The sequence below is a fragment of the Anneissia japonica genome, unplaced genomic scaffold, assembly GCF_011630105.1.
Source record: "Anneissia japonica isolate Jap-2015-1 unplaced genomic scaffold, ASM1163010v1 scaffold2003_len1103335_cov173, whole genome shotgun sequence".
NCBI classification, from domain to species: domain Eukaryota; kingdom Metazoa; phylum Echinodermata; class Crinoidea; order Comatulida; family Comatulidae; genus Anneissia; species Anneissia japonica.
Genome location: NW_022758706.1, coordinates 974,353 through 999,575, shown reverse-complemented (window position 1 = coordinate 999,575; position 25,223 = coordinate 974,353). Strand labels below are relative to the sequence as shown.

The following is a 25,223-nucleotide window of genomic DNA, read 5'->3' as shown; positions in this document are numbered from 1 at the left end:
CTACTCTGAATCATAATGAGAAGGGGACTGATAAGGACTGTTCAATACTCAATGGCATAACGCTGGGGCCAGGGGCCCTAATGCCATTGTGGATTTTTACATATGCCCGTGTTTTAATCATGTTTTTGTCATTGTATTCTAACGACAAAAAATGCAATAGAGGGGGACAGGGAGATGCTTTCACAGATGGAGGGTCTATAGACCTAGCCACCTCAGCCCCACCATGTTTGGGGCTGAGGTAAGAGAATTTATGATTTGATAATTCAAACAATGTTCGGAAGGTCCACCTAGTGTATGTGGTATACAGTAATCTGGAAAAACACTCAAACCTTTAATAAAGATCAAGTTGAACTTTATTTATCCACGGAGGCCCAGATTAAAACATACTTGCTTATTTAAAAAGATCAATAGTAGTAGTAGTGGTAGTTGTAGTGGTAGTAGTAGTAGTAGTAGTAGTAAAATTATATTTTATTGGTCCTCATTCCAATAGCAAATCAGTTGGAAATTCGGGCTGGGGACTCCCCACAGCCACAGTGCAACACCACCCAACTTAACAACATAACAGACACATACAGATACAAAAATTGTCCATAACGCATCTAACTCTCAATATGAGTTATTCAAGGAGCCAAGCGATCAAACTCCAATTAAAACTTAACACTGGCCGGGTTTGAACCGGGGTTCTGGATTTGGTGGGTAAAGATCGACATCCAAAGGGCTCCAAAAGTGTTGCGAGTAAAACAAGAGGTGTAGAAATAGTGTTGAATGACAGGATAGGTCCACCACTGCAGTTTAAGACGCGCAGCATAAGTCGTGAGCAGGCTTGCCTTACCAGCCTCAGGCCACATTGGACCTGATGGGTAGGAAATTCGCAATCACACAAACATCGGCTTTGTGAAGAAAACCACATTTGGTAGTGAAATCTCAGAAAGGAGGCAAGAAAATTTGAATGTTAGAGTAATAAAAGATTAAAATACAATAAATTAAGGAACATTTTGAATCCTTTGGAATATTGTGTATTCGGTGATTACGTCTATTAGGCCTATCAGAGCAAGTAATATTCCAGACTCTCGACACATGGTTAAAAGTGTCCTGGCACTATATTTTATTTTAGGCCTAACTTAGACAACATGAAGAAAAGGTCTGCTGTCTCAGCCAACTGCTCAGCTAAAAATAAGTTACTAACTTCCAGTGAAACAGATCAATATGATTATGTTTTTGCTGACTTGCAGACAATTTACTTAAAACTTTACCAGCTAATTTAAAGCCAGACTCCTGGGTGGAAAAATGGGTGGTTATTCCACCCTTTAACCGTTTCTGAATCTTTTTTTAACACCCTATTTGTGTCTTAGAAATATCAATATAACATATCAATTTTTTCCTGCCAGAGAAGAATATACAATAGTATTTTTTTATGCATTTGGAATAGGGGAGAAAAAGTATTTTGTAATTCTATGTTTTGAAATAAAAGGGACAGTTGGCCATCCATGGGTTATAGAGATTTGTTTCTCTTTAACTGTCCCTAACCATTTCTGGTTGAATACATAAATGGAATGATATCTTATAGATTGCCTAAACTAATATAAAAACACACAATTTAGATATTGAATATAATGCTCGGAATATAAATTAACGTTGATTTGAATTTTTCCATTCTGATTGATTTACATCCAAAATGAATCAAAAGTACATATATAAAAGGATTAATTGATGATATTTTATTAATTTTTCAGTGGAATACCGTGCCCTGTGCCCACAAGGCAAGGGGTTCAAATATTTACCAGCAGAGGTTCCCGATGACAGTGATACGACGGGTTAGTAGCATTTACCTCTTCTGCATGACTTATTAGGATTACAAATTGGCACCACAGGCAAGAGGATGTGCCAAGTTGGTTATTAAATTGAAGAATGTATTTAAGGGGCAAGCACGCAATTTTGATCAAGTGCATGTTTAATCGTCAGTTTGGCTTATCACTGATTTATGACTCTCCTCCTTTTTTTGATTAAACTTATTTTTCTGGAAACAACATGAGCTGCTGTAATGGCTTGTCTTAGAATAATTTACACCAACAAATAAATGAATTCCATTAAATATATCAATTTATATATTAGTTGAAGTGGCATTGATTATTCATCATTTTCTTTATCATATATAATTTTAGACACCATTATTGGGGCACCATTCATTCCTTTATAGTGGGGGTATTAATTTTAGTGTGGCCAACTGGTGGCCCCATAAATTTGCTGACAAGTCTATCAGGGGGTCTGAACCAAACTACAGTCAAAGCTCTTCCAACAGAGAGAAAACTTTCCCCTAACCCCAGCCACCTCCACTGGCTGCAGGCCAGTGTAATTCATCCATCATGCTTACGACTTATGGATTATTATTGATGATAATTCATGTTCAAAATAAACTGACGGTCTTCTTAGAAACATATTAACTTATTATCAGATGATGTTGAAAAGCAGTAAACAAAATTGCTGTGCTTGCCTTTATTTTTATTAATAACTCAATATTAAAATAATTTCCGGTCTTACTATGCATAAAAAAAAAATAGATAGGCAGCAATGGTTATTTCAGCTGAAATCTTGGCTTGTGTATAATGACTTGGTGCGCCAAATTTGGTCTGTAGGCTGAAGGACACCAATTGAAGACCCCCTTCCCCCTCCCCCAATGCATATACAGAATGCTTAATGATTGGCTGTAATTGAAATATATGCTGAACATTGTATTTGTATTATGCCATAAAATGCTTCAAGTTTAATTTTTAATTTCCGGCTTTGGATAAATATAAATTACATTTGAAAAAATTGTTTAAATTATTAGTTCACTTTTTTTTTTACAATTTTATTCTTAATATTGTAGTTGCTGATTCAAGTAGCCTGACGATGTGTGAAAGGTTTAGCAACCTGTGTACAAATGGTCAATGCGTCGACACAGACCAGAGGACCTACAGATGTACATGCAATGCAGGGTATACTACATCCAGTGATGGTCGTGCATGTGAGGGTAAGTGTCAATAACATGTGATTGAGGGCTCAATTAGAAAAAATATTGACACAAAGAAGCCGTTAGTGCACTGTTTCTCTAATTAGTGCCCAAAAGAGGCTTCTAACTAACTAACTAACAAAATCCAGCATACTCTCGCTGATTGTTAACTGATAAATTAGCATAAGAATGTGGAAGAATTGTATACTTTAGTACAGAGAGGCCATAATACTTTTAATCATAACTTTGGTAATAGTAAGTCAATTCCAGTAAATGACCCATCATTTTAAAGTTCCTTTTTACTTTTATCCCCTTTCTTCTTTTTTAGCTTCATAATCCCTACATCCTTGTTATGATACTATAGATAATAAATTTTAAGTACAGTAAAATGTCGATTTTACGAATGTGAATTTTACAAAAAGTCGATTTTACGAATTGTCTTTGCCCCTGATGAGGTCATCACCGTCAATTAATTACTGTAAAGTCAGATTGCTCACGTTTTACAAAGTGATAATGTATATTTTTCTTTATAAAATCAAGTTTGTTGTATTTAGATATTAAAAGTTCAAACTTTTCTTCCATTTCTGGTATAATAATCAGTATATTATTGTAACTTACCTAACCAGGGGCCAGATTTATCAAACTAGAAATCAACTTAAGTTCATTTTTTTTGTCAAATTTATCAATAAATATTGCCTTAACTTAAAAATTGCTTAAAATTAAAAAGATGATTGTACGCATGAACCATCTAAGATGATTTTAAGCTAAGATTTTGCTAAGATGGTTTGATAAATCAGCTTTAGATATTTGCTTAGGGACTTCTAAACTTTTTTGACTTAAGACATTTGCTAAGCTGAGATTGATAAATCCTGGGCCAGAACAACAAACTACCAATGCAAGTGTCGTCGGATTGAGCACACATGTTTACGATGCAACAAACGAGAGTGTTGGGGTCACCAACTTATTAACATTGTGAATGCTAGATATGATCGTGAAATGCATGTAAACAATACATTTTGGCAATCTAACAACTAGAAAAAAGAACACGATAAAAAAGGTGCATAAAACATACAGATGTTTGAATAAAAGTTAAATAACATTTTGTTAAGTGGAAGAATGCCAGCGATTAAAATAATTTGGTTTTTATCGAAGGTAAATTCATCTAGGCTCTAGCCCGATAGAACACGCCGCTGCACTGTTGGTTCGTGCTAGGCCTGGCCGCCGTCAGACTATCGGCTCTCAACGGCAGGTGATAGCTAGGTATTGGATACTGACACCAGATATAGTTTACGAATTTTTCAATTTACGAACACCCTGTGGTACAAAGGGGTACGTAAAATGGACGTTTTACTGTAGATTGATTGTAAAGCCGTGCCCAGATTATCAAATTTCTTTGACAAAAAAGCTGTTGTATGCCCATATATAGTCGTGATGTGCCTATTATTTGATATCTGCAGCTGAAACTATTGACCAATGCGACACGAACCGTAACCTATGCACCAATGGCCGATGCATTAACCTAAGTCGTGGATACCGATGCATATGTAACAATGGATACACACCTTCAAGTAATGGCGAGGCATGTATCAGTAAGTCACACTTATTAGTTGGGGATTGTACAGGTGTCAAAAATAACCGGTTGCAGCTTGGTGAAAATAGCCTTACACAAGGGCTGTACCCCTAAAGCCAGGCACTCGTGGTGTCTTAAGACCATCGGCTAACAAATCCGACTGCACTCCCTGCGAACATTAGACAATATGACACCATTTGCTGACCATCATTAAAATGTTTATTTTACACGTAGGTTGTAGCGTTGTACTCTACACAGAAAGCACTTTGAGTGCCATGTTTTCTCCCAGGAACATTACGACAACTTCAAACAAAACCTCATGGAAAAATTCCTATTGATTTATGTAATCCCATATTTTTATATATTGGGATTTAAAAAAATTTTTTTTTTGCAGCTGAACCAATTGATGAATGCACAGCAAACCCTAATCTTTGCACAAATGGACGATGCAGTAACCTAAGTACGGGCTACCAATGCGTGTGTAATGATGGATACAAACTCACGAGTAATGGCGCTGCCTGTATTGGTAAGGCATGCATTGTTGAAAAAAATCTATTTAAGTGAGTTGTACATGATTATCTAATATGATATTGATTGTTTAAGTCCATGTAAAACTGGAAGAAGATTCATCAAGGTTAAATTTGCTTGCCTACCCATTCATCTTTGTTATATTTTTGTTATTAGTATTCCTATATTATTAGTGTAAAAAAAAATAAAGGTATAAACAATAAATAATAAGTAAATAAATAATTAAAATAAAGTAAAAAATTGCAGAAAAAAAGGCTATGCTTTGAAGGTAGAAAACGGCGCCGCGAGCGGCTCTGCTAGAGATGGATATGTGCTCCAAATAAGATGACATTACAGTAACATCTCCCTCAGTCCGAACAGGGTTCGTAAATAAGAAAATTCGTAATTTGGATGGGAGTGGTTCTCAAACAATTGTTATAGTAATTAAGTTTACTTTAGAGACCAGGCCCTCCCATCAAGATTATTCTATTGTGCAATAAAAGAATAAGAATAAGAATTCAGAGAGTTTTTAGCATCTTAGTGTGGTGAGGGTAGGAAGGCCTATGCTCCAAGGTACAGGGCTAGGTAGGCCTATGCCTTGCCATGGGTGAAAATTGCGCGTGTGATTAGGTGGATCGCAGTCACATGACTTACACCGGCCATGTTGTCACCAAAACGAAACATTAAAACTATACGCGCGCATGCGCCTGGGCTGTTTGATAACGACATGGCGTCCATGCACCAAGTTGGCCAAACTCTCTCTATCTACGGCTCTGGCGAATCCATGTGAATAGCACCCTCAATGATCAAAAAGTGAAAATTACTGAATAGTATGCCTGAACAAGCATGCATAGCTCAAATACACTATAATACTGTATATCGCGGCTGAAAACGATTGATATTCCTTGCTTTAAACTTAGTTTTACAGTATATCACTTTATTTGTTTGAATGTTTTCTCAGCTGATGAAACAATTTAAATAATTTGGATTGGATTGGATTGGATTGGATTTATTTGGTGTAAACGCCAAGGATAGCCCACGAAAGTCTAGAAGAGGACTTATTTCCAGTGGGGTCCTTCTGGTGGTGATTGGGCAGTACACCGGGAGACAATCCCCTACTCTTTTCCGAAGAGTGTACTGCGTTCTTTAACGTGCACATGGGCCATAATGCACACGGGACCAACGGCTTAAACGTCTCATCCGAAAGACGGTGCGCTAGTAGCTTGTATTTCAGCCCTCTAGCTGAAACAGAAGGAGAGGCAGCAATGGGAATTGAACCAGGTACCTAGAGATCTCCATTGTTCAGCGCACACACAGCGGCTCGCACCAAATTAGCCGACTGAGCTAAGCTGCTCTCTCAAAGCTAAGCTGCTCTCTCTTTGGAAGACTTTTAAATACATTTTAAAGTGTTTTTGTAGTTAAAAACAATCGTTAGTAATGACGTCATTGCCACAAATTCGGTTCATAAAATCGAGTGTTCGTAAATGGTAGGTTCGTAATTGGGAGATGTTACTGTGTAATTAGTAAATTAAACAGTCTACCAACAATTCCCAAGACAGATTCAATATTTTTTTTTTTAATTTGGATCTCTTCGAGGCCCTATATTCCCTGACAGGGTAAACATGTGCCAATAATTGTCTTGACAATGAAAAACAAATCTTAATGTATAACTAATTGTTTGATACTTGTTGTTTGATACTTGAAGCAATCGATCACTGCTCAACAAACAATAGTCTATGTGCTAATGGGCGATGCGTGAGTTTAAGTACCAGCTACCGATGTATATGTAATGATGGATACCGGCCCACAAGTAATTTCGCTGCCTGTATTGGTAAGGGATGCATGTATTGTTTCAACCATCCTTTATTGATATTAAATAAAATATACAAAAGAAGATATTTAGAAACACCAGGACGCAGCCTGAATTAACAGACTTACCTAGGCAAAACGTCATTTCAAATATCAAAGACAAGATAACAAACACAAAACAGAAATATTACAGTAAAACATTAAAAGTCAATTAACAAAAATAATTATTAAAAATTTAGATTTTACAATTTTGTTTACAAATAATTTATTAATAATTTAGACTTTACAATTTAACCATTATTATTTTCAGTTCCTAGCACGACCTTACTTATCAATGGCATTTGTCTGTTGTACAGAATATGCCCTAGTTGCAATAATGGGTAATCACTGTCCATTTTTTTCTTCACGATAAAAAACACCTAGATATATTAAAATATAATTTAAAATTAATTGTTTGTTACTTGCAGCTGAAGCAATCAATCACTGTAGACCACACCCTAAAGAGTGTGCAGGGGGGGCGTGCATCAACTTAAGTACGGGCTACCAATGCATATGTAGAGACGGATACCGGCTCATAAGGAATGGCACTCTTTGTATGCGTAAGGCATGCCTGTATTGTTTTATCATGTATAAGTCAGTTGTATAGAATAATGCCCTAGTTGTAATAATGATCTCTGATACCATATTTGTTGTTTAAATCCATGTCAAACTTGAAAGATTGTAGTAAGGCTAAATAAAACACCCTGCTCACTATTCCTAATACATCTTCAATATTTGGTTTTTTTTTCTTATTTGCCCTGAAAGGGTGAACATCGTACGTATTTTGTCTTTACCATGAAGAAAAACCCAGATATATTAAAATATTATAATTTATACTTAATTATATTTGCAGCTGACGATAGCATCAATCACTGTAATATAAACCCTAATCGGTGTACTAATGGGCGATGCATCAGCGTAGCTACAAGTGCGGGCTACCGATGCATATGTAACAACGGGTACCAGCCCACAAGTAATCCTGATGTCTGTATTGGTAAGCCATGCATGCATTGTTTTATTCGAGTCTTATTTTTTTTTTTAGTGTTTTGTTGTACTGTACGTGTTGTGTTTTGACAATACAATTGTGGCGCATGTTATATCTTGTTACATGCTGTCTTGAGTTTTTTCGCGCAACTAGGAGATTTGGTGTGTGCTTTATAACTGCAAGGAAAAGGAAATTTAAATGCCAGTACCAGTATATCATGTATAAGTCAGTTGTACAGAATATGCCGTAGTTGTTATGAAAATCATCATATTGGTGAAATCTATTTTAAACTGGAAGGATATTCAGCAAGGCTAAGTAAAACATCCTGCTTATACCCTTAAACAGCCTAAGCAGGTTATCTTGTATTTGACTGTTTAGTTATTTTGAAGCCCTATTTTCTCTAAAAGGGTTAAGGCAGGGGTGGGCATTAAAATTGGTCGGAGGGCCAAAGTAAATTTTTGGTTCAACTCGAAGGGCCACACCCAAACTCTGATGTTTCAGTGAACTTCCAAAAACCTTCATTCATGCTCAATTTTACTATTACTTTTTACAAATGATCGGTGGCGGGCCGCAATAACTGTTTTATGGCGACTTTATGCTCAGTTTTACTGTTACTTTTTACAAATGATCGGTGCCAGGCCGTAAAAAACAAGGTGTTTTCTAGACAAAGATATTGGCGGGCTGCACACATAGGGTTTTTAATTTATTTTCGCAGGCCGGGAAAAAATCACTGGCATGCGGCCCGTGGGCTGCACTTTGCCCACCTGTGAGTTAAGGCCTATGATAATCATTTTCTCTGTGCAATGTAAAAAAACTGATGTTATTTCTGTACAATGTAGATTTAAAACTATTATTAATAAGCTTGATTGTTTGACACTTACAGCTAAACCAATCGATAAATGTTCAACAAACAGAAATCTCTGTGCTAATGGTCGCTGTGTCAGCTTGGGTACTGGTTATAGGTGTATATGTAACCCTGGATACCTACCCACACGTAATAATGCTGCCTGTATTGGTAAGGCATGCATGCATCGTTATCATGTTTGTCTTGATTTTCATCATGCTCATCTTACAATGATATGCATGTGCGTTGAATCCATGCAACTAGTAGGCGTTTTAGCAAGGATAAATATAATTACCTGCTCACTAAGCTTTTATGACCTTTAGTGACTCATTTTGAAAAATTTTTTTCTGAGGCCGAAATTTGGCCAAGAAGGGTGATGCCCATTCTTAGTTCTTTATAGACAAATTGAATGTTTATTCATATTTAAACTTTACATTTACATATTTGCAGCTGAACCAATGAATAAATGTGCAACAGACAGTAATATTTGTGCCAATGGCCGATGCGTTAACTTAAGTCGGGGCTACCAATGCATATGTAACAGTGGATACACGCCCACAAGTGACGGTTCTGCGTGTATCTGTAAGTTTTGTTTGTTGAATTAAACTGAGAACTTGTAGCTTGCGGTTATGATTCTTGTTTTTGCTGTGTTGAGCATCTGTGTAAATGTTTCCATGGTGAACCTTTGTGTTCATGTTTCCCTCTACTTAGAACAGGCTGTGTTCATGTTTCTTCCTATGTTGAACATGTTTTATTCATATTTCCTTCTATATTATACATGCTGGACTGGCTTTATATTTTCCCTTATGTTCAACAAGTCATGTTTCCTTCTACTTTGAACCTGCTATGTCCATCTGTGTTCATGTTTCTTCCTATGTTGAACATGTTGTGTTCATGTTTCTTCCTACTGTATGCTAAACATGCTGTGTTCATGTTTTATTCTTTGTGAAGCATGGTGGTAAATGTTTCCTTCTGAAGCAAAACACAGGTTTCTGTTATCTCTATGTTCCATCTCTCTGTTAAACATGTTATGTCCATGTTTTCTTCAGCATTGAACATGTTGTATCCATGTTTTCCTTTTGTTGAACATGTTTTCATGTTTCCTCACTATTATGTTTCTCTCTGATGAACAAATTATATCCCTGTTCTCTTTCTGTTGTAACTGCTTTGACCATGTTTTCCTCTCTATCGAACATTATTTAACGTGCATGTTCATGTTAATTTTTATGTTGAACATACTGTGTTCATGTTGCCCACTACATTGGATATGCTGTGTCCATGTTTAATTGTATATCTCTTTCTGTTGTTCCTCTTTTGAACCTACTAAGTTTGTGTTTTCCACTTTATTGAGCATCATTGAATGTGCATGTTCATGTTTCTCTCTATGTTGAACATGCTGTGTCCATGTTTCCCACTACGTTGGACATTCTGTGTCCATGTTTAATTGTGTATCAACCCTGAGTGTTAAATATATACAGAATATAAAATGATCAACTCACATTCAGCCTCGCAAAGCATTAGAATACATAATTGTTAATTTCCGTCTAATAATTGTTATATTACGTGTTATTTTGAAGTTGGAAGGTTTTTTTTTTGTTTTCTTCAATTTTTTAATTAAATGATTTTATTTTCTTGCAGCTGAAGCAGCTAACAAGTGTACAGCTAATGCTTGTGCAAATGGCCGATGTGTAAATCAAGATACAGGGTATCAATGCATATGTAATAGGGGATTCCATGCAGGTCCAAATGCTGCTTCCTGTGTTGGTATGTTTAATGTTGTAATAAAATAACGTTTACACTAGAGTAGCGCATAGTGCACACAAAACTTCTATGCCCCTAACGTTAGAAAATAAATAAATAAATATAGTAAATAAAACCCTTTTACTCAACATTAAAAAGTATTTTTTCTCCATGATGCTCTACTGTATGTTAAACCTATTTCCATGTTTTGATGTATCCATGTTACCATTAAAGTATAACACGTATCCAATGTGCCCTCGTAATCAACTCATCATGTTTCCATATTGTCTTTAATATTGAACACATGTATCCATGTTTGCTATACATATTATGTTGTATGTGGTATTTTCATGTTTGATTTGTTGTTATAATTACAATTTATTATTAGAGTTATTATTATTATTATTATTATTATTGTTATATTGTTATTATTATTATTGTTATATTGTTATTATTATTATTGTTACTAGAGTAGCGCATAGTGCATGAAAAACTTCTATGCCCCTAATGTTAGAAAATAAATAAATAAATATAGTAAATAAAACCCTTTTACTCAACATTAACAAGTATTTTTTCTCCATGATGCTCTACTGTATGTTAAACCTATTTCCATGTTTTGATGTATCCATGTTACCATTAAAAGTATAACATGTATCCAATGTGCCCTCATAATCAACTTATCATGTTTCCATATTGTCTTTAATATTGAACACATGTATCCATGTTTGCTATACATATTATGTTGTATGTGGTATTTTCATGTTTGATTTGTTGTTATAATTACAATTTATTATTAGAGTTATTATTATTATTATTATTATTGTTATTATTATTATTATTGTCATTATTAATTATTATTATTATTATATTATTATGATTATTAGTCTTGGCCTTCTGTGTCCTTGTTTCCATCTATTTTAAACTAATGTTGCTATGTTTTCTTTATTGAAAGATGTAAATGAATGTGGTATGAATAATGGGCGAGCTGTTTGCATACATGGTACTTGTACCAACATACCAGGAAGCTATCGATGCGATTGTGGGAAAGGCATGGTGCATCGTGGGAACCATTGTATAGGTTAGTGACTTGGGTCTCCATGTGAACGTTCAGTGTTATTAGGAAGATTACATTAAAGCATGATAAGCAAGGAAAAAAATGACCGTTATGAGAATCGAAACCAGTGACTTTGAAATACCAGACTGGCACTCTGCCAACTGTTCATAAAAAAAAATCACACACTACATAATTGCCTTCTCATGCTATTCAAGAAATGCTTCCATTAAAAAATGGTAACAAAATTAATGATCAGTGCAGACAATGGAAGATGTAAAACCAGGTCAGAATGTACCTCCCAACACTTCCATAAATTACTAAGGTAAACATATGACTCAAGTATCGTTTCCAGATCCTCTTCTAACATCTGGAATAACATTCCATGTAGTATTTTGATAGGCTAGCGAATTTTAATAAGGCCAAATAAAAAAATATATATAGTTTCTCTTTCAGGTTTTTTTTTAAAGTGATTTTTTTTTTCTTAAGAATTTCTAGGAATTGATTAATTTATTTATTTTGTTAGGTGTAAAAGCCTCGCATCAAAAACAGAATGAAAATCCTGTGAGTTTACATACAGTAATAACAAGCATGAAAACACAACATTATTTACAATTATCACTAAAAGTACAAATTGCCAAAACATTACTTAATAAACATTAAAAAATATTATTTACAATATTCTAAAATTTTAATAATTATTTACAATTCAGATTATCATTAATTATTATTTTAAATTCAGAAATCAAGTTAATATTTAGGTGTCAAATCAAGTATGAGTTAGTGTCTCAGTCGGTGGCAGTCCTCTAGTAATCCAGGTGTAATGCCATCACTAGATCACATCTAAGCACAACACATTAGTTGACGTTACTAAAATTGATACCTCATTTTGTTTACGTTTTCAAAATGATTGCCAGAATTAAATGTAGACTTAAAATTAAATTGTCACATAAATTTGCAGGACTGCTAACTACAAATAATGTTGTGCTTGTAAGAAAGCTAAACATGAATGAAATTACAACATGATGGGAATTTTCTAGCTTGTCGTAAATGTAGTATATTTTCCTGATCTTTTCAATTGTTGATAGAAATATGACTATTATGACAAAATGATTGACATTTTTAATGGTGGCTCACATAAAATTGTGACTGTATATGAATTATTACTTTTTCTGAGGTGCTGCGTGTAAGAAAAGAAAAACATGGCTGAAATCATTTTTGGCGTCATAAAATTGTTACCGTGCCTGAACTATCCTTTTTTTTCTGAGTTGTTGATTTGTGTAAACAAGAAAAACACGTAATGTAATGTAGCATATAAACAGAGTCTTGTGCATCCATGGCTGAAATGATTGACATAATTTATGTTGGCTCCCATAAAAATATTACTGTACATAAATTGGCCTTTATTCCAGATGTTGATGATTGAAAGCAAAGAAAAACATAACTGAAATGATCAAAAAATGATTGATGTAACTATTGGGAGCTTGCATGAAATTGTAAACTGTATCAAATTGTCCTTTTTTCCCAGATGTTGATGAGTGAAGACAAAGTCGAAAACATGACTGAAATGATGAAAATATGATGAATATAGTAATTTGCTGGCTTGTATAAAATTTGTGACTGTACTTAAAATGTCCCTTTTTTCCCAGATGTTGATGAGTGAAAGTAAAGGAAAACATGACTAAAATAGAAATGTGATTGATATAATAATTGCTGGCTCACTTAAAATTGTTCCTGTAACTAAATTGTCTGTTTCACTCATGTCTTGTCTATTGTAAGTAAAGAAAAACAGGATTGATATAGTTAATTACTGACTTGCATAAAATTAATACATTGAATTTTTTATTTTTCAGATGTTGATGAGTGTAAAAAGGGAGATGTCTGTAAAGGGTTCCCATGCATTAACACTCTACGTAGCTATGTTTGTATGAAACCTAATTGTGAGACTGGCTATACCATTAAAGATGGCAAATGTGTTGGTAGGACTTATATTTGATGTTATTTTTACAGTAGCATATCTAAGAGTTTAAAATGGGGTGGGGGGAAAGACTTGAGGGATGCGAAGGTGAAGTGTGGCCTCAATGATTAAGGAGGGGGAACTAGCTAGCAAAATACAATGATATCAGGTGATTTTGTGAGATTTTTATGGATGGGGTGGGGGAGGCATGCACAGCACCACTAGGTTTTCATTGGAGTACCTTTTGTTTTTTATCTGTTGCTTCCAATTGCATATCTCCTGTTTTCTTTAAAAATACCCTAGTTATTTGGGTTTAATTATTATAGGAAGTTTTTTTTATTGTTTCATTGTGCAAATGCACAGTTTATTTCAACTACAGTGTAAAGGAAAATTTCAATAATATAGAATAATAATATAAAAAAAAACCATAATACAGGTCAAAACAAGAGAAAAAAAAACATTCCTTGTCATTTTCGACCTTTAAAAAATATCAAATGAAATATAAATGTATACCAAAAATACAAACAAATAAATAAAATAAAATAAATAATTTTATGAGTCCTAATAATTTCTTTAGTTTGGCTGTCCATGACCTTTCTTCTTACCAGATTACTTCTGTTTGTACACTTAATTTCTACTCATTTCCTCATTTCCTTTAATTTTAATTCATTTTACTATGTTTTTTTAATCGCATACACAAACTATCAGGAATTCTAAAAAAATTATTTATGCAAATCATTGCATTTTCTCTCCTTCTTCAACATAAACATGAAAGACTTTTGTTATTGCTTATTTCCATTACTTGTGTTTACATTATCAAGTGTGCATAATTTTTATTTATTTTATTATTTTAATGTGGTTCTTCTTTAAAATATTGGAAAAATAAGTTCCTCATTAACTAGTGCTTATTAACATACAATAAAAGCCTTGAATACCTTTACAGTAGTTATTTTTGTACATATTTTTAACAAGTGTGTTTGTTTTAGCCACATTCCTCCACATTTAAATTCTTATATTTATTGATGTTGGCTTTGTAGACGAGGATGAATGCCAAGGAACAGGTAACCTTTGCCCTAACGGACGATGTGTCAATGACGATGGATCGTACCATTGTGAATGTAATGATGGATTTGTGGCCATCAACCAACGACAATGTCAAGGCAAGTTAATTATGCAAAAATACATTTTAAAATCAACATAACATAAGTATGTTTATTTAATATTATTTATATATGTTACACTTTTGTAATCATTATAGTTGGTGGTTAAGATGCTTGCCTTCCAATCCCAGGGTCCTGGGTTCAAATCCTGCAATGTTGATGGAGTGGAGCTGTAGCTTGGATGTTAAGATGCCTGCCTTCCATTCCCAGAGTCATAAGTTCAAGTCCTCTCAGAACTGCTAATGAGTACTCCACTGTAGTGGAGCAGGGGACCAGCAAGTCCAACAAAGATCTAAACCAGTAGGGTCCTGGACTAAAACTTATGCTGAGGGTCAAGAAGTGGGAGGAGATTTTATGGAATAGGATGATAAAAATTGTGCTTTCATATAATAATAACTATTATTTAAGTTTGAATGGCAATTAAAAATTTTTCTTTCAACAACAGGGGGAAACTTTTCCTCTGATCTCCTCCCTTTTCCCCCCCTCTTGGCACCACCACCATCATTGTTCCATTACCTATGACCCATAATAAAAGTTAGTTTATAGAGCATTATTCATTTTCTTGAAAGGAAGGTTCTTTCAAATCTCATGGAAAGAATTGTGCTAGTGCTTTTTAGTATTAATTTAATTGTAACTTTTTTTGTAACCTTGTTGGTTGTGAATTCACTGTCAATTGACAAGTGCCACTGTAACGAAAGTGTAAGTTCAATAAATTATTATTATTAATAATTGCAGGTCTCCCAATTTGTAACAAGCCACTTTCAATAACACATCTTATTGTGTTTTCTGTATTTTGTGATACACGTATAACCAGTAGAAATCTGGTAGGCAATATAGTAATAAAGTAGTAAAAACATAGATACATTCTGAATTTTCAAGTTAGTTTAATAGCTTGTGGTAGTGGGATACAGTGCTTTCTTTTCGAGGAGATTCCTGCAACTACCTGTATATTGTATATATAGTTTTTAGAGTTTCTTAAAAGAATTAGGAAAGCAAAGCAAAAGCAGACATAAATTAGAATTTATAGAACACAAAAAAGAATTATAGAACATTTGGCATCTTTTCCAAATTTTGAGTTATTAGTTATTATTATAGGTATGATAACTATATTATAGTTACAATAATTATTTATTATAAAATGAGTTATTATACAGTAGTTATTGTTAGTATGTTACATTATAGTTATTGTTGTATTGTTGTAATAGTTGATTAATTATTATTGTAGATATAGTTATAGTATTCTTATTATTGGTATTATAGTAGCACAGGTATTATTATTCAAGGAGATACCAGTATATGTTTTCAATCGTGTAAGTTTGTGTGTGTCACGTCTTCGTGTGGGGGTGTGCGTGCGTGTGTGTGTGTGTTCAAAATATCTAAAAAATGACAGAACGCATCTAAATGAAAGTTACAGGGAGTGCTAGGTGACCTAAGGATAAGATGATTAAAGTTTGGTGTCAATCCGTAGTAGGGTGTGGATATGAGGACCATTCAAAGGAAAATGTCCCAGACCAGATATTGTAAAAACTAATCTACTTATGTGAATAAAATTGGCCGGGTTATTGTAATTTTTTTTTTTTTAAAGTAGGTGGTGGTTGGAAAGTAGGTGGGTTGTCACATTTGTTTACAGTGTCAGTAGTTGAAAATAAAATGTTTCAATCCTATACAGTATGTTGCTTGGATTCTGTGTTCAGAATATAACGTGTAGTTCACTCAAGATAACGCAATTATTTGCACGTATTTTGCACAGTAGTTGAGCAATGCAACTTATTATTTACAAGCCTCTGGCGTCCTTGTAAGTAACGCCATTTGCGTTGTTTGTTAAACATAGTATTGAAATGAAATAAAATATATAATATATAAATATAAAAGTATTCCTACAGTCACAAATTTTAGGCAAATTAAAGGCAAATTATTTCAGATTACAAAGTCTGAAAATGCCTACTCTCAAAAAGAGTCCTCAAAAACCCAGGCTAAAAATGGAAATAGTGCCACTCTTTGAAATATAATGTGTTTGGGTGAGTTTATGTGTGTTTTTGAACAGGAGCGGAGAGAAGTGAGTTGGGGTGGTAGTTGTGGTGGTTAAAGTAAATTAGGAACATATTGTGAGAGATTTAATTTATAGAAAGGGATTTTCGGTGGGCAGAGATATACTCTTTACCAAGTGCTCTTGTTATTTATATTATTAGTTAACTGTTGTTTTTGCCAAAATATTACCATTGCAATTTGTCAACATGGCTTTTATTCGGAATATTTCCAGTTATAAGGACACAATGCTCTAGTTAATTTATCTCTTATCCAAATTGTACTATAACCAAAAAAACCCTAATTTAAAAACATCTTTTAATGTTAATCCATTTCAATCAGCTAGCTTTAAGCTTTCCAATCAAATTTTGTGCAAGAACTTTGGGAATTTTAGAATGTAGACAAAAAAAAATAAACAGAGGGTTGCTGTGTCCCATGTTTATGAAGCGACATAGATGTTGATGAACTGTTTCAGGAAACATGAATGCAATGGGGAGAGTTGTGGAACAGCCCTTGGGCCTACACATGTACCATGCTTTAATTGTCTTAAAGAGTTTAAGGGGGTGTCATAAGCATATCTGGTTATTGTAAGGTGGCTAACAGCTGGATGACTTAAGAATGAAGCATGTGCATGCATCAGCAATAAACTCCTCTGTTCACTATTTTTTTTTACCCGACTTTTTTTGGATATTTTTCTAGCAAGCTAATGTATGTCTGTCAAAGCAGTCATGCATGATTACAATTTAAATGTCTGGATATTACAATGTCAAAGTTTTAAATTTCTATTTTTTTTTTTCTTTTCTAATTGACTATAGCCTATTTCTTTTAAATTATTTTTGTTTACAAAATAAAACAAAAGTTATTATGATGCTGATGTAGCTATTGATAAAACACAGGCCCTCATGGTTTTATGGGAATTTAATATATAGATAAAATAGAGATTGTATTTCTTGCTAAGAAATGATGAGAAGAAATATTCTGTTTCTTACAGATGTTAATGAGTGCGCAACTGACAGTGACCTGTGCGGTAAGGAAGCCAATTGTGTCAACAGTCAAGGGTCATACAGATGCATCTGTTCCAACAATCAGCAATTTGATGTTCAGTCAAAGAAATGTCATTGTAAGTTTAAATTCAATTGTTTATTCAATTAAATTTATTTCTTGAAATGGTGATTGGTTGCCAGTATCCTAAAAATTCAGTAATTTTGTTAAATATTCAACATGATTTAATTCAATTTCTTTTATTTCTGCAACTATCAAGAGATTTATATAGATGCTATAATTACAACAGTAAAATAGATTACAACAATGTTTTTTCTACATTTTTAACATGCGTTATACTAACAGTTATAAGAATATTTACATTTTTAATATATTATGATTCATAAGACTCAAAATGAATTATATCAGCTTGTGGGAAAGTTTTAGGCTGTGGTGATTTTTGAAGAAAACCTCAAAAATTAAATTTGTATAAATTGCCCAATTAAAAGGATCAAATTTATGCATATTTTATTAGGACAAAAACAAGGACAATTTTTTCGTCTGATTTTTATTATTATTATTATTATTATTATTTTTATTATTATTATTATTGTAATTGTTATTGTTATTGTTATTATTATTATTGCTGCTGCTGCTGCTGCTAATATTAATAATAATAATATTTCAAATGAATGCCACATACCTTATTTGTCATGTTTTGAGCTCAATTCAGCATTAAATTTATTGATATATTTACATTAATAACATGCTTGGAACAACCATTATCATTATATACAGCTTTAGACTCTGAGGAACGCAAGATGTGTTTTGCCGACATAACAGACGCAGAGTTATGCGATCAGGTGATTAGCAGCAACGCAACACGTCAAGAATGCTGTTGTACTATTGGAACTGGTTGGGGCGACGACTGCGAATTCTGGCTTTGTCCTTTGTCAAACACCGGTAAGCCCTATGATGTACAGTACTGTATTGTCGATGTTGTTTTTTGATTTATGGCGTTCTGTTTAGAATGCATTGCACAAATTTTAGAAATGCATTTGAAGGAGACTGTCAACTGTTTAATATTTGTTATTAGTTTGGGTTACACCATTTATTTTGTATTCCTCCTATTTTTATCATTCCTCCTTCATTTTTGCATGATACTAAACTTTCAGTATATCTGTTTAATAAGAAGATGAGAAATGAAAATTACATTATTCATCAGTTTTCTAAGCATCCCCCATTTGTGTACAAGAATAGTTCAGACTTTCTAATAAATAAAATTTATTCTTTTTATTAATTATTCACAACATTTATTTTAATTGTTACCTCTTACATTAGACAACAAATTTGATATTGATGTGAATTCAATTTATTCATAGCTGAGTTCCAAAAGATATGCCCGAATGGACGTGGTAGGAAGACTGTGGTTAGCCAAGAAAGAAAGGATCCCAATGACATCTCTATATTTCTCGACAGCAAGACAGCTGCACGAGGTAATCCTCAGTACATATCAGAAGAAGGTAATGGATTCAACTGATTTGTTCTGAAATATTAGATTTTAATTTACGTTTGATTTGTTTGTCTCAGTATATTAATATTCACAAAAATGATGGCAATGTAGAAATATTGGATTCAAACATGCCAAAGAGACACCCAAAAAGTATAACTAAATCTATGCCATAATTAAATCTTTGCAAACTTAGAGTTATAGAATTCAAGTTATAGGTAAACAATTTAATACAGTAGAAAAGATTCTGAAGTTGAATATAGGATATCAAAGTATAGATATCAATAAATATAATGTAAATGAAATAAATCTTATCAACAATATTTTTATATATCTGAATAAGGAATAAATAAATATGTAAATAAATAAATGGTTAAATGAATGAGATAATAATTGAACAAGTAAATATCTTTATATAGTATATCCCATTATGGAATGTTTTGATATACTAAATTTAAAGTCAGAATAATAGTCATATTATTAGTAATGTTTTGTTTAGCAACATACAGCGGCTTCTAAACCTATGTTCATTGTAGTATGTTTTTTTATCAAGGAGCTAAAGTTTTTATGTACAGTACAGTATTTAGGATCTTATGGGTTACTTTCGTGTTGTAAAATGACTGTCCATGGAAATAAAAAATAAGTATTAATTTAGAAACAAAAGAAAAACTGACTAACTATAGATCAATAAAGATATTTTGTTTAGATGTAATCATTCCATTGAAGTCATACCTTATAAACTTTTTCTTGTAACAGGTGTTGATGAGTGCAAGACTTTCCCATCAATCTGTGGTACGGGTATCTGCATAGACACGCCCCTTAGCTACCGCTGTACCTGTCCTGCCTCCTACTACTTCGACTTAAAACGAAGAGTGTGCTTACGTACGTCTATTGTTTCATTGTATTTTGCTAGAATCACCCTTTTGATGCGTATATCCTCTTTTTAAAATATAATTTAGTCAATACTCAAGATCTTGTAATAACAAGATAGCGCTCTCCACGGTTTGTGTGTAACAAATTAGGAGCATCCATTCATGCAGAAAGCAATAGAAAGTTACCATAGCTGTTCAAGAATTGCGTGTAGATCATAGATGTCAAAGTTCAAATTAATTGTAATTGCAAGAGGGCGCCCTACAGAATTTGTACGCAGAAATCATGGAGAACCCTATTTTGTTATTAAGATCTTTGGTCAATAGTCTGGGTGTGGGGTTAAATTTCTTGATCCCCAAAAACTGTCTTTTTTTCAAAACCACCAGGGAACTAGCTTAGACAAGCCTGTGTGTAGCAAATATTCCTACTCAAGTAAATTAATTAATTTGTATTGAATTTAGAAATATTGATGAATTATATTTTGATTATCTACCTGATGAATTTTTAATAATTTTGTTTACAGAGGAAAATGAGTGCATTAAGTACCGAGGTATCTGCGGTAACGGAACTTGTATTAACACTGACACAAGTTTCGAATGTAAATGCCCACCAAATTACACCTTTGATATTGATGATAGAATGTGCAAAGCTGAGGACCTGTGTGCGACTACCGATCAAAAATGTGGAGATGCGGAATGCGTTGTTAACAACGGCGTCGTTACATGCGAGTGCCCGTCTGGCTACAGACATAACAACGTACTAGCTTCTTGCCAAGGTAAAATACAAAGCTGTCCTTTATTTTTAATTGTACTGTTTTCAAAAAGGTAGTCGTAAGTAACTATTACATTCATAGGAGCATCAGCCCTCGCACTGTTATGGTTATCATATTTCATTAGTGCATTTTTTTAAACACATTAATATTTGCTTAGCAATGGTACGCGTAACTGTCGGTTGTGAAATATATAGGGAATAATATTGAATTAAAAACAAAATTTTCCCAAATTTATTATAAAGCGTATTATTTTGGACAATAAAATCTAAAATGACCAATTATATAGTATCCATAAGCACAATTTTTTATATAATGTTATGATAATAATCATTGTTGAGGCTTATATCTTTTATGTAGATGTGAATGAGTGTGTGGAGCTACCTACGACCTGTGGTAATGGTACTTGTATAAACGCACCTGGAGGCTACCAGTGCATTTGCCCGCAATTTCATAAATACAACGCGCAGATTGCCGGATGCGAAGGTAGTCATTTTCTCTTCTGATGCTTGCCTAGACTTCCTGGGATAATTGAAGCAGTGTCGATGAATTGCTTTTGCCGAGGAAATACTTAAAATCGAAACTTCAGCCTATCCTTTATGTGTGTGTGTGTGTGTGTGCCCCTTGCTTCTATGCAAAATAATCTATGAATGCCATCATTAAATATTCATTACCTTGTATATAATATTATATTATATATTATATTACCTAGTATATATTATATTATATTACCATGTATATATTATATTATTATTATTATTATTATATATAGCAAAAGCATGTCAATATTGCACCCAAAAAAATATATAAAAATAATTATATATTATATTACCTAGTATATATTATATTATATTACGTTGTATATATTATATTATTATTATTATTATTATTATTATTATTATTATATATAGCAAAAGCATGTCAATATTGCACCAAAAAATAAAAAATAAAACCCAAACTTAAATTCTATTAACTTTGCAGAGAACACTCATTGTTTTATGCACCATTTTTTTTTTTTGTATTTTGCAGTTACGGATTTCTGTGCAGCGAACCGTGAAGCTTGTGGGTCTGCCATATGTAAGAATTATCCAGATGGTGCCGGTTATGTATGCCTGTGTCCTGCTAACTTTTTCTACAATACAACAGAACGCGCATGTCAGAGTAAGTCATTAGATAATATCATTGCGGGAAGGGGAGGTTTCAGCAGATCTGTGAAGTGTAGACATCCTGTCTATTTCATTTGTAATGAAAGCAGCACTGGAATTTAACCATGTACTGAGTTTATGTAACATCCTACATCATTCAACAAACACATAGTTTATCACCAGTTTGGGAAATTTAGCTATGCTGGTCTTACTATTTCTTTTATATCCGTTACTTCCATCTTAACAATTTCTTCTGTCTCATCTATTTCTTAAGTCTTATTCATTTCCACTATTTCATCCATTTCTTTCATCTCCCATCCATTTCCACTCTTGTACATTAACCATTAGTTGATCTGAAGGGAGGGGGATTCCTGACCCTCCCCCCTCCCCCCTCCCTTGAGCTGCCAAGCAAAACAAATTCTAGAACCTACCTTTTCAGGACCTGTGAGCTGAAATTTTTCTTTTTGTTACAATGGTGAAATTAAATGATAGAGTTTACTGTCATTTTACGAATTGTATTGTTTTTTTACATTTTGTTTCAATGCATCTTAAATTTTCAAATTATAATGTATGTATAGCCTATGTAGCTTTCATCATAAAGCAATATCACTTAGCCTCAATAAATAGTGTTTTTCAAATAATAGTGTTTATCTACACAAACAAAGACTTTACATATTTATGTATTAGATCTGAACAAATTATATATTTTTTGTAGCATATCTCAGTGGCGGATCCAGGGAGGTTCAGAGGGTTCTGATGAACCCCTCCCCTTCCCCGTGGAGAAATGTAAAAAAAAACCAAAACCAATGGGTGCTGGCTACAAAAGGCATGCTAACCTACCTAGGTATAGATTGGCAAATCAGACAAACAAGACTTAGCCTAACTAGCTTTTATTTCAATATAATTAAAAGCACTGACTTTGGTTTAGATCCACCCCTGGACATCCTCTTATATATGTCTCTAGTATTTATTTAGTAAGTCGACCATGGTAAGCCCTCATAATTCTGACATTTCCCCCCCCCCCCAATCCAGATTCGCCGCTGTTAACTATGTTACGAAGCAACTTGATTATTAAACTTAATTAATTTATTGTTTATTTAGGCAATGATATTTGTGTTCGATCTCGTTTGCACTGCGGTAACGGAACATGTCATGAAGCATACGGTAAACCAGTATGTGTTTGTCCAAACGGATACAATTTTAATAGCGTGCGCAGATCATGTGATGGTAAGTGTGTTGTGAATGACTTACTTGTAAAGATCTGTCCAAATCTCTCAATAGACCAATTCAGTGATGGGTGTCACATGACCTAACTTGGGTGTTAGATATAAACAATTGGCTGGCACAGCGGTGTTTTAAATGTAGATTTGCTATTGCTGTCATCTCTTGTTATTGCTGTAAAGATCATAATTCCTAGTAAACTATACCAAATTTATTGGAAATTAAACTTGAGAATTTTGCCTTAATGGTTTGCTAATGCTGTAAAGAATACTGGCCGCAAACATTGAGATTTTTCGACTAATGTTTGGTCTAGGCCCCTGCACATCTATGGCATGGTTAGGTATGCATGAGGGTCTTTGACCCACAAACTACACTGCGATGTTAGGGCTAGCTAAGGTTTATGATAAACCACTTAAATTTCAAAGCATACAATCCTAGGAGAAAGCTAGGATAAGTAAATGAACACTATTTTGAACAATCGTATTGCCTTTCCTAGCCATTTATATCTCGCGTTAACAGTGGGTGGTTGTTTTCGCAAACAGAACATTATCTTTCCCTATACTATCGCACTGTAATGTTTTCCATGGTATACCCAAGGTATGACACGTGACCAGCTGTAAACAAACAATCAGTCTTGTTTGTTACTGGTACACAGATATTTGTTAAAAAATAATTGATCATTAAGCATTTGTATAGTTTTGTTCCAAAATGGTCTTTTTTTCTTTACTTGGCCTAACAAGGTTTTATTTATTAATTATAATAATTTGATGATGATGATAATGATGACAGTGGCAATGAAATTACGATACTGTAATTTCAATGTATGTAATGTTTCTTATAATATTGACAACTTGTTCATTTAATTTTAGTTGACAATGAATGCGTAGTGTATCCTGACATTTGCGGGAATGGTACTTGTGTGACGTTGCAATCTGGTCACAGATGTGAATGTCCACCTGCTTACGAGTTTGAGTCTATCTCTGAAAACTGTTTACGTAAGTAGAGTTTAAAAATATTGTAAAATACGAAACAAGAACATACGAATCTTAATATACATGCTGTAGTTTAATACAAATAAGATGAAGGAGAGGGGAGTGAGAAAGGGGGAAAACTACTCAGCCTCCTTGGCTATGAATACTTAGGCACCTAGATATCAAAATGTCATTAATGTAATTCCAAGCCCTGTTTTAAAAAAATTTCCCCCTTAATCTGAAAATATCTTTGCTATCCCATATTTATTTTAAACTTGAATACATTGTAATTTTTTAACAAATGGGTTAACTTTATGTTTATGTAACATATTTGACTTTCCCTATTGTAGGAGTTGACCAATGTTTGAAGCTAGATGGTGTCTGTGGTAATGGAACGTGTGTGGATGTGGACGGTATTATTGATTGCACATGTCCTGAAGGCTATGAATTTGACGTTCAACTTGAATCTTGTATTGGTGAGTTATTTTGCTGCTTCTAATATAAATGTAACATTTTGTTTATTAGAAATAATTAGCAAATATTGAAAGTAACATGCATAAAATATTGGTTTATTCAATCATTTATTTTTTTTTATTTATTCTTATATCTATTCATCTATTTAAGCACAGTGATTAAGAAAAGGGGAAAAAAAGGGAAAAGGAAGGAAAAAAATTAATTAATAATGTGATTATCTTTTGTATGTCGTGTTTTTTATTTGTGCAGCTGTTTTGCTGAATGATTTGAAAAATGTTTTAATATATACGGAGATTTCAGTGAATACTGCCCTCTGTTTTTATTGTTGAATAAATATGCCAGAATATATATATATATATAATGCGAAACTTAACAGAATACATAAGAATATACAATTGGTGATTAATCACCAGATCTATAACAATAGGTTACACAGATCTGGTGATTAATCACCCATTGTATATTCTTATGTATTCTGTTAAGTTTCTCATTGATACTCATGCGCTGACGAAGGTAACAGGAGTTGCCGAAAATTTCGCAAATAAAATATTTCTATGTCTCCTACAAGTCAAAGTATCATAGCAGTTTATTTTGTCTGCGTCTACC

At 33.5% G+C, this 25,223-nt stretch overlaps 1 protein-coding gene across 1 annotated transcript in view; it reads left to right on the top strand.

Moving 5' to 3' along the window:
- LOC117125373 (fibrillin-2-like) overlaps nt 1–25,223 on the top strand; it is an 80,792-nt gene that overhangs the window by 47,330 nt on the left and 8,239 nt on the right. The window contains exons 8-30 of the mRNA XM_033271864.1: nt 1,734–1,814; nt 2,867–3,010; nt 4,447–4,578; nt 4,954–5,085; nt 6,772–6,897; nt 7,343–7,515; nt 7,680–7,908; nt 8,783–8,914; nt 9,194–9,325; nt 10,382–10,507; nt 11,436–11,561; nt 13,388–13,513; nt 14,529–14,651; nt 17,668–17,796; nt 18,456–18,620; nt 19,040–19,180; nt 19,924–20,049; nt 20,561–20,812; nt 21,167–21,292; nt 21,836–21,967; nt 23,053–23,178; nt 24,042–24,167; nt 24,494–24,619. Coding sequence (XP_033127755.1) covers nt 1,734–1,814; nt 2,867–3,010; nt 4,447–4,578; nt 4,954–5,085; nt 6,772–6,897; nt 7,343–7,515; nt 7,680–7,908; nt 8,783–8,914; nt 9,194–9,325; nt 10,382–10,507; nt 11,436–11,561; nt 13,388–13,513; nt 14,529–14,651; nt 17,668–17,796; nt 18,456–18,620; nt 19,040–19,180; nt 19,924–20,049; nt 20,561–20,812; nt 21,167–21,292; nt 21,836–21,967; nt 23,053–23,178; nt 24,042–24,167; nt 24,494–24,619 — 3,231 coding nt within the window. The remainder of the gene's footprint in view (nt 1–1,733; nt 1,815–2,866; nt 3,011–4,446; nt 4,579–4,953; nt 5,086–6,771; nt 6,898–7,342; nt 7,516–7,679; nt 7,909–8,782; nt 8,915–9,193; nt 9,326–10,381; nt 10,508–11,435; nt 11,562–13,387; nt 13,514–14,528; nt 14,652–17,667; nt 17,797–18,455; nt 18,621–19,039; nt 19,181–19,923; nt 20,050–20,560; nt 20,813–21,166; nt 21,293–21,835; nt 21,968–23,052; nt 23,179–24,041; nt 24,168–24,493; nt 24,620–25,223) is intronic.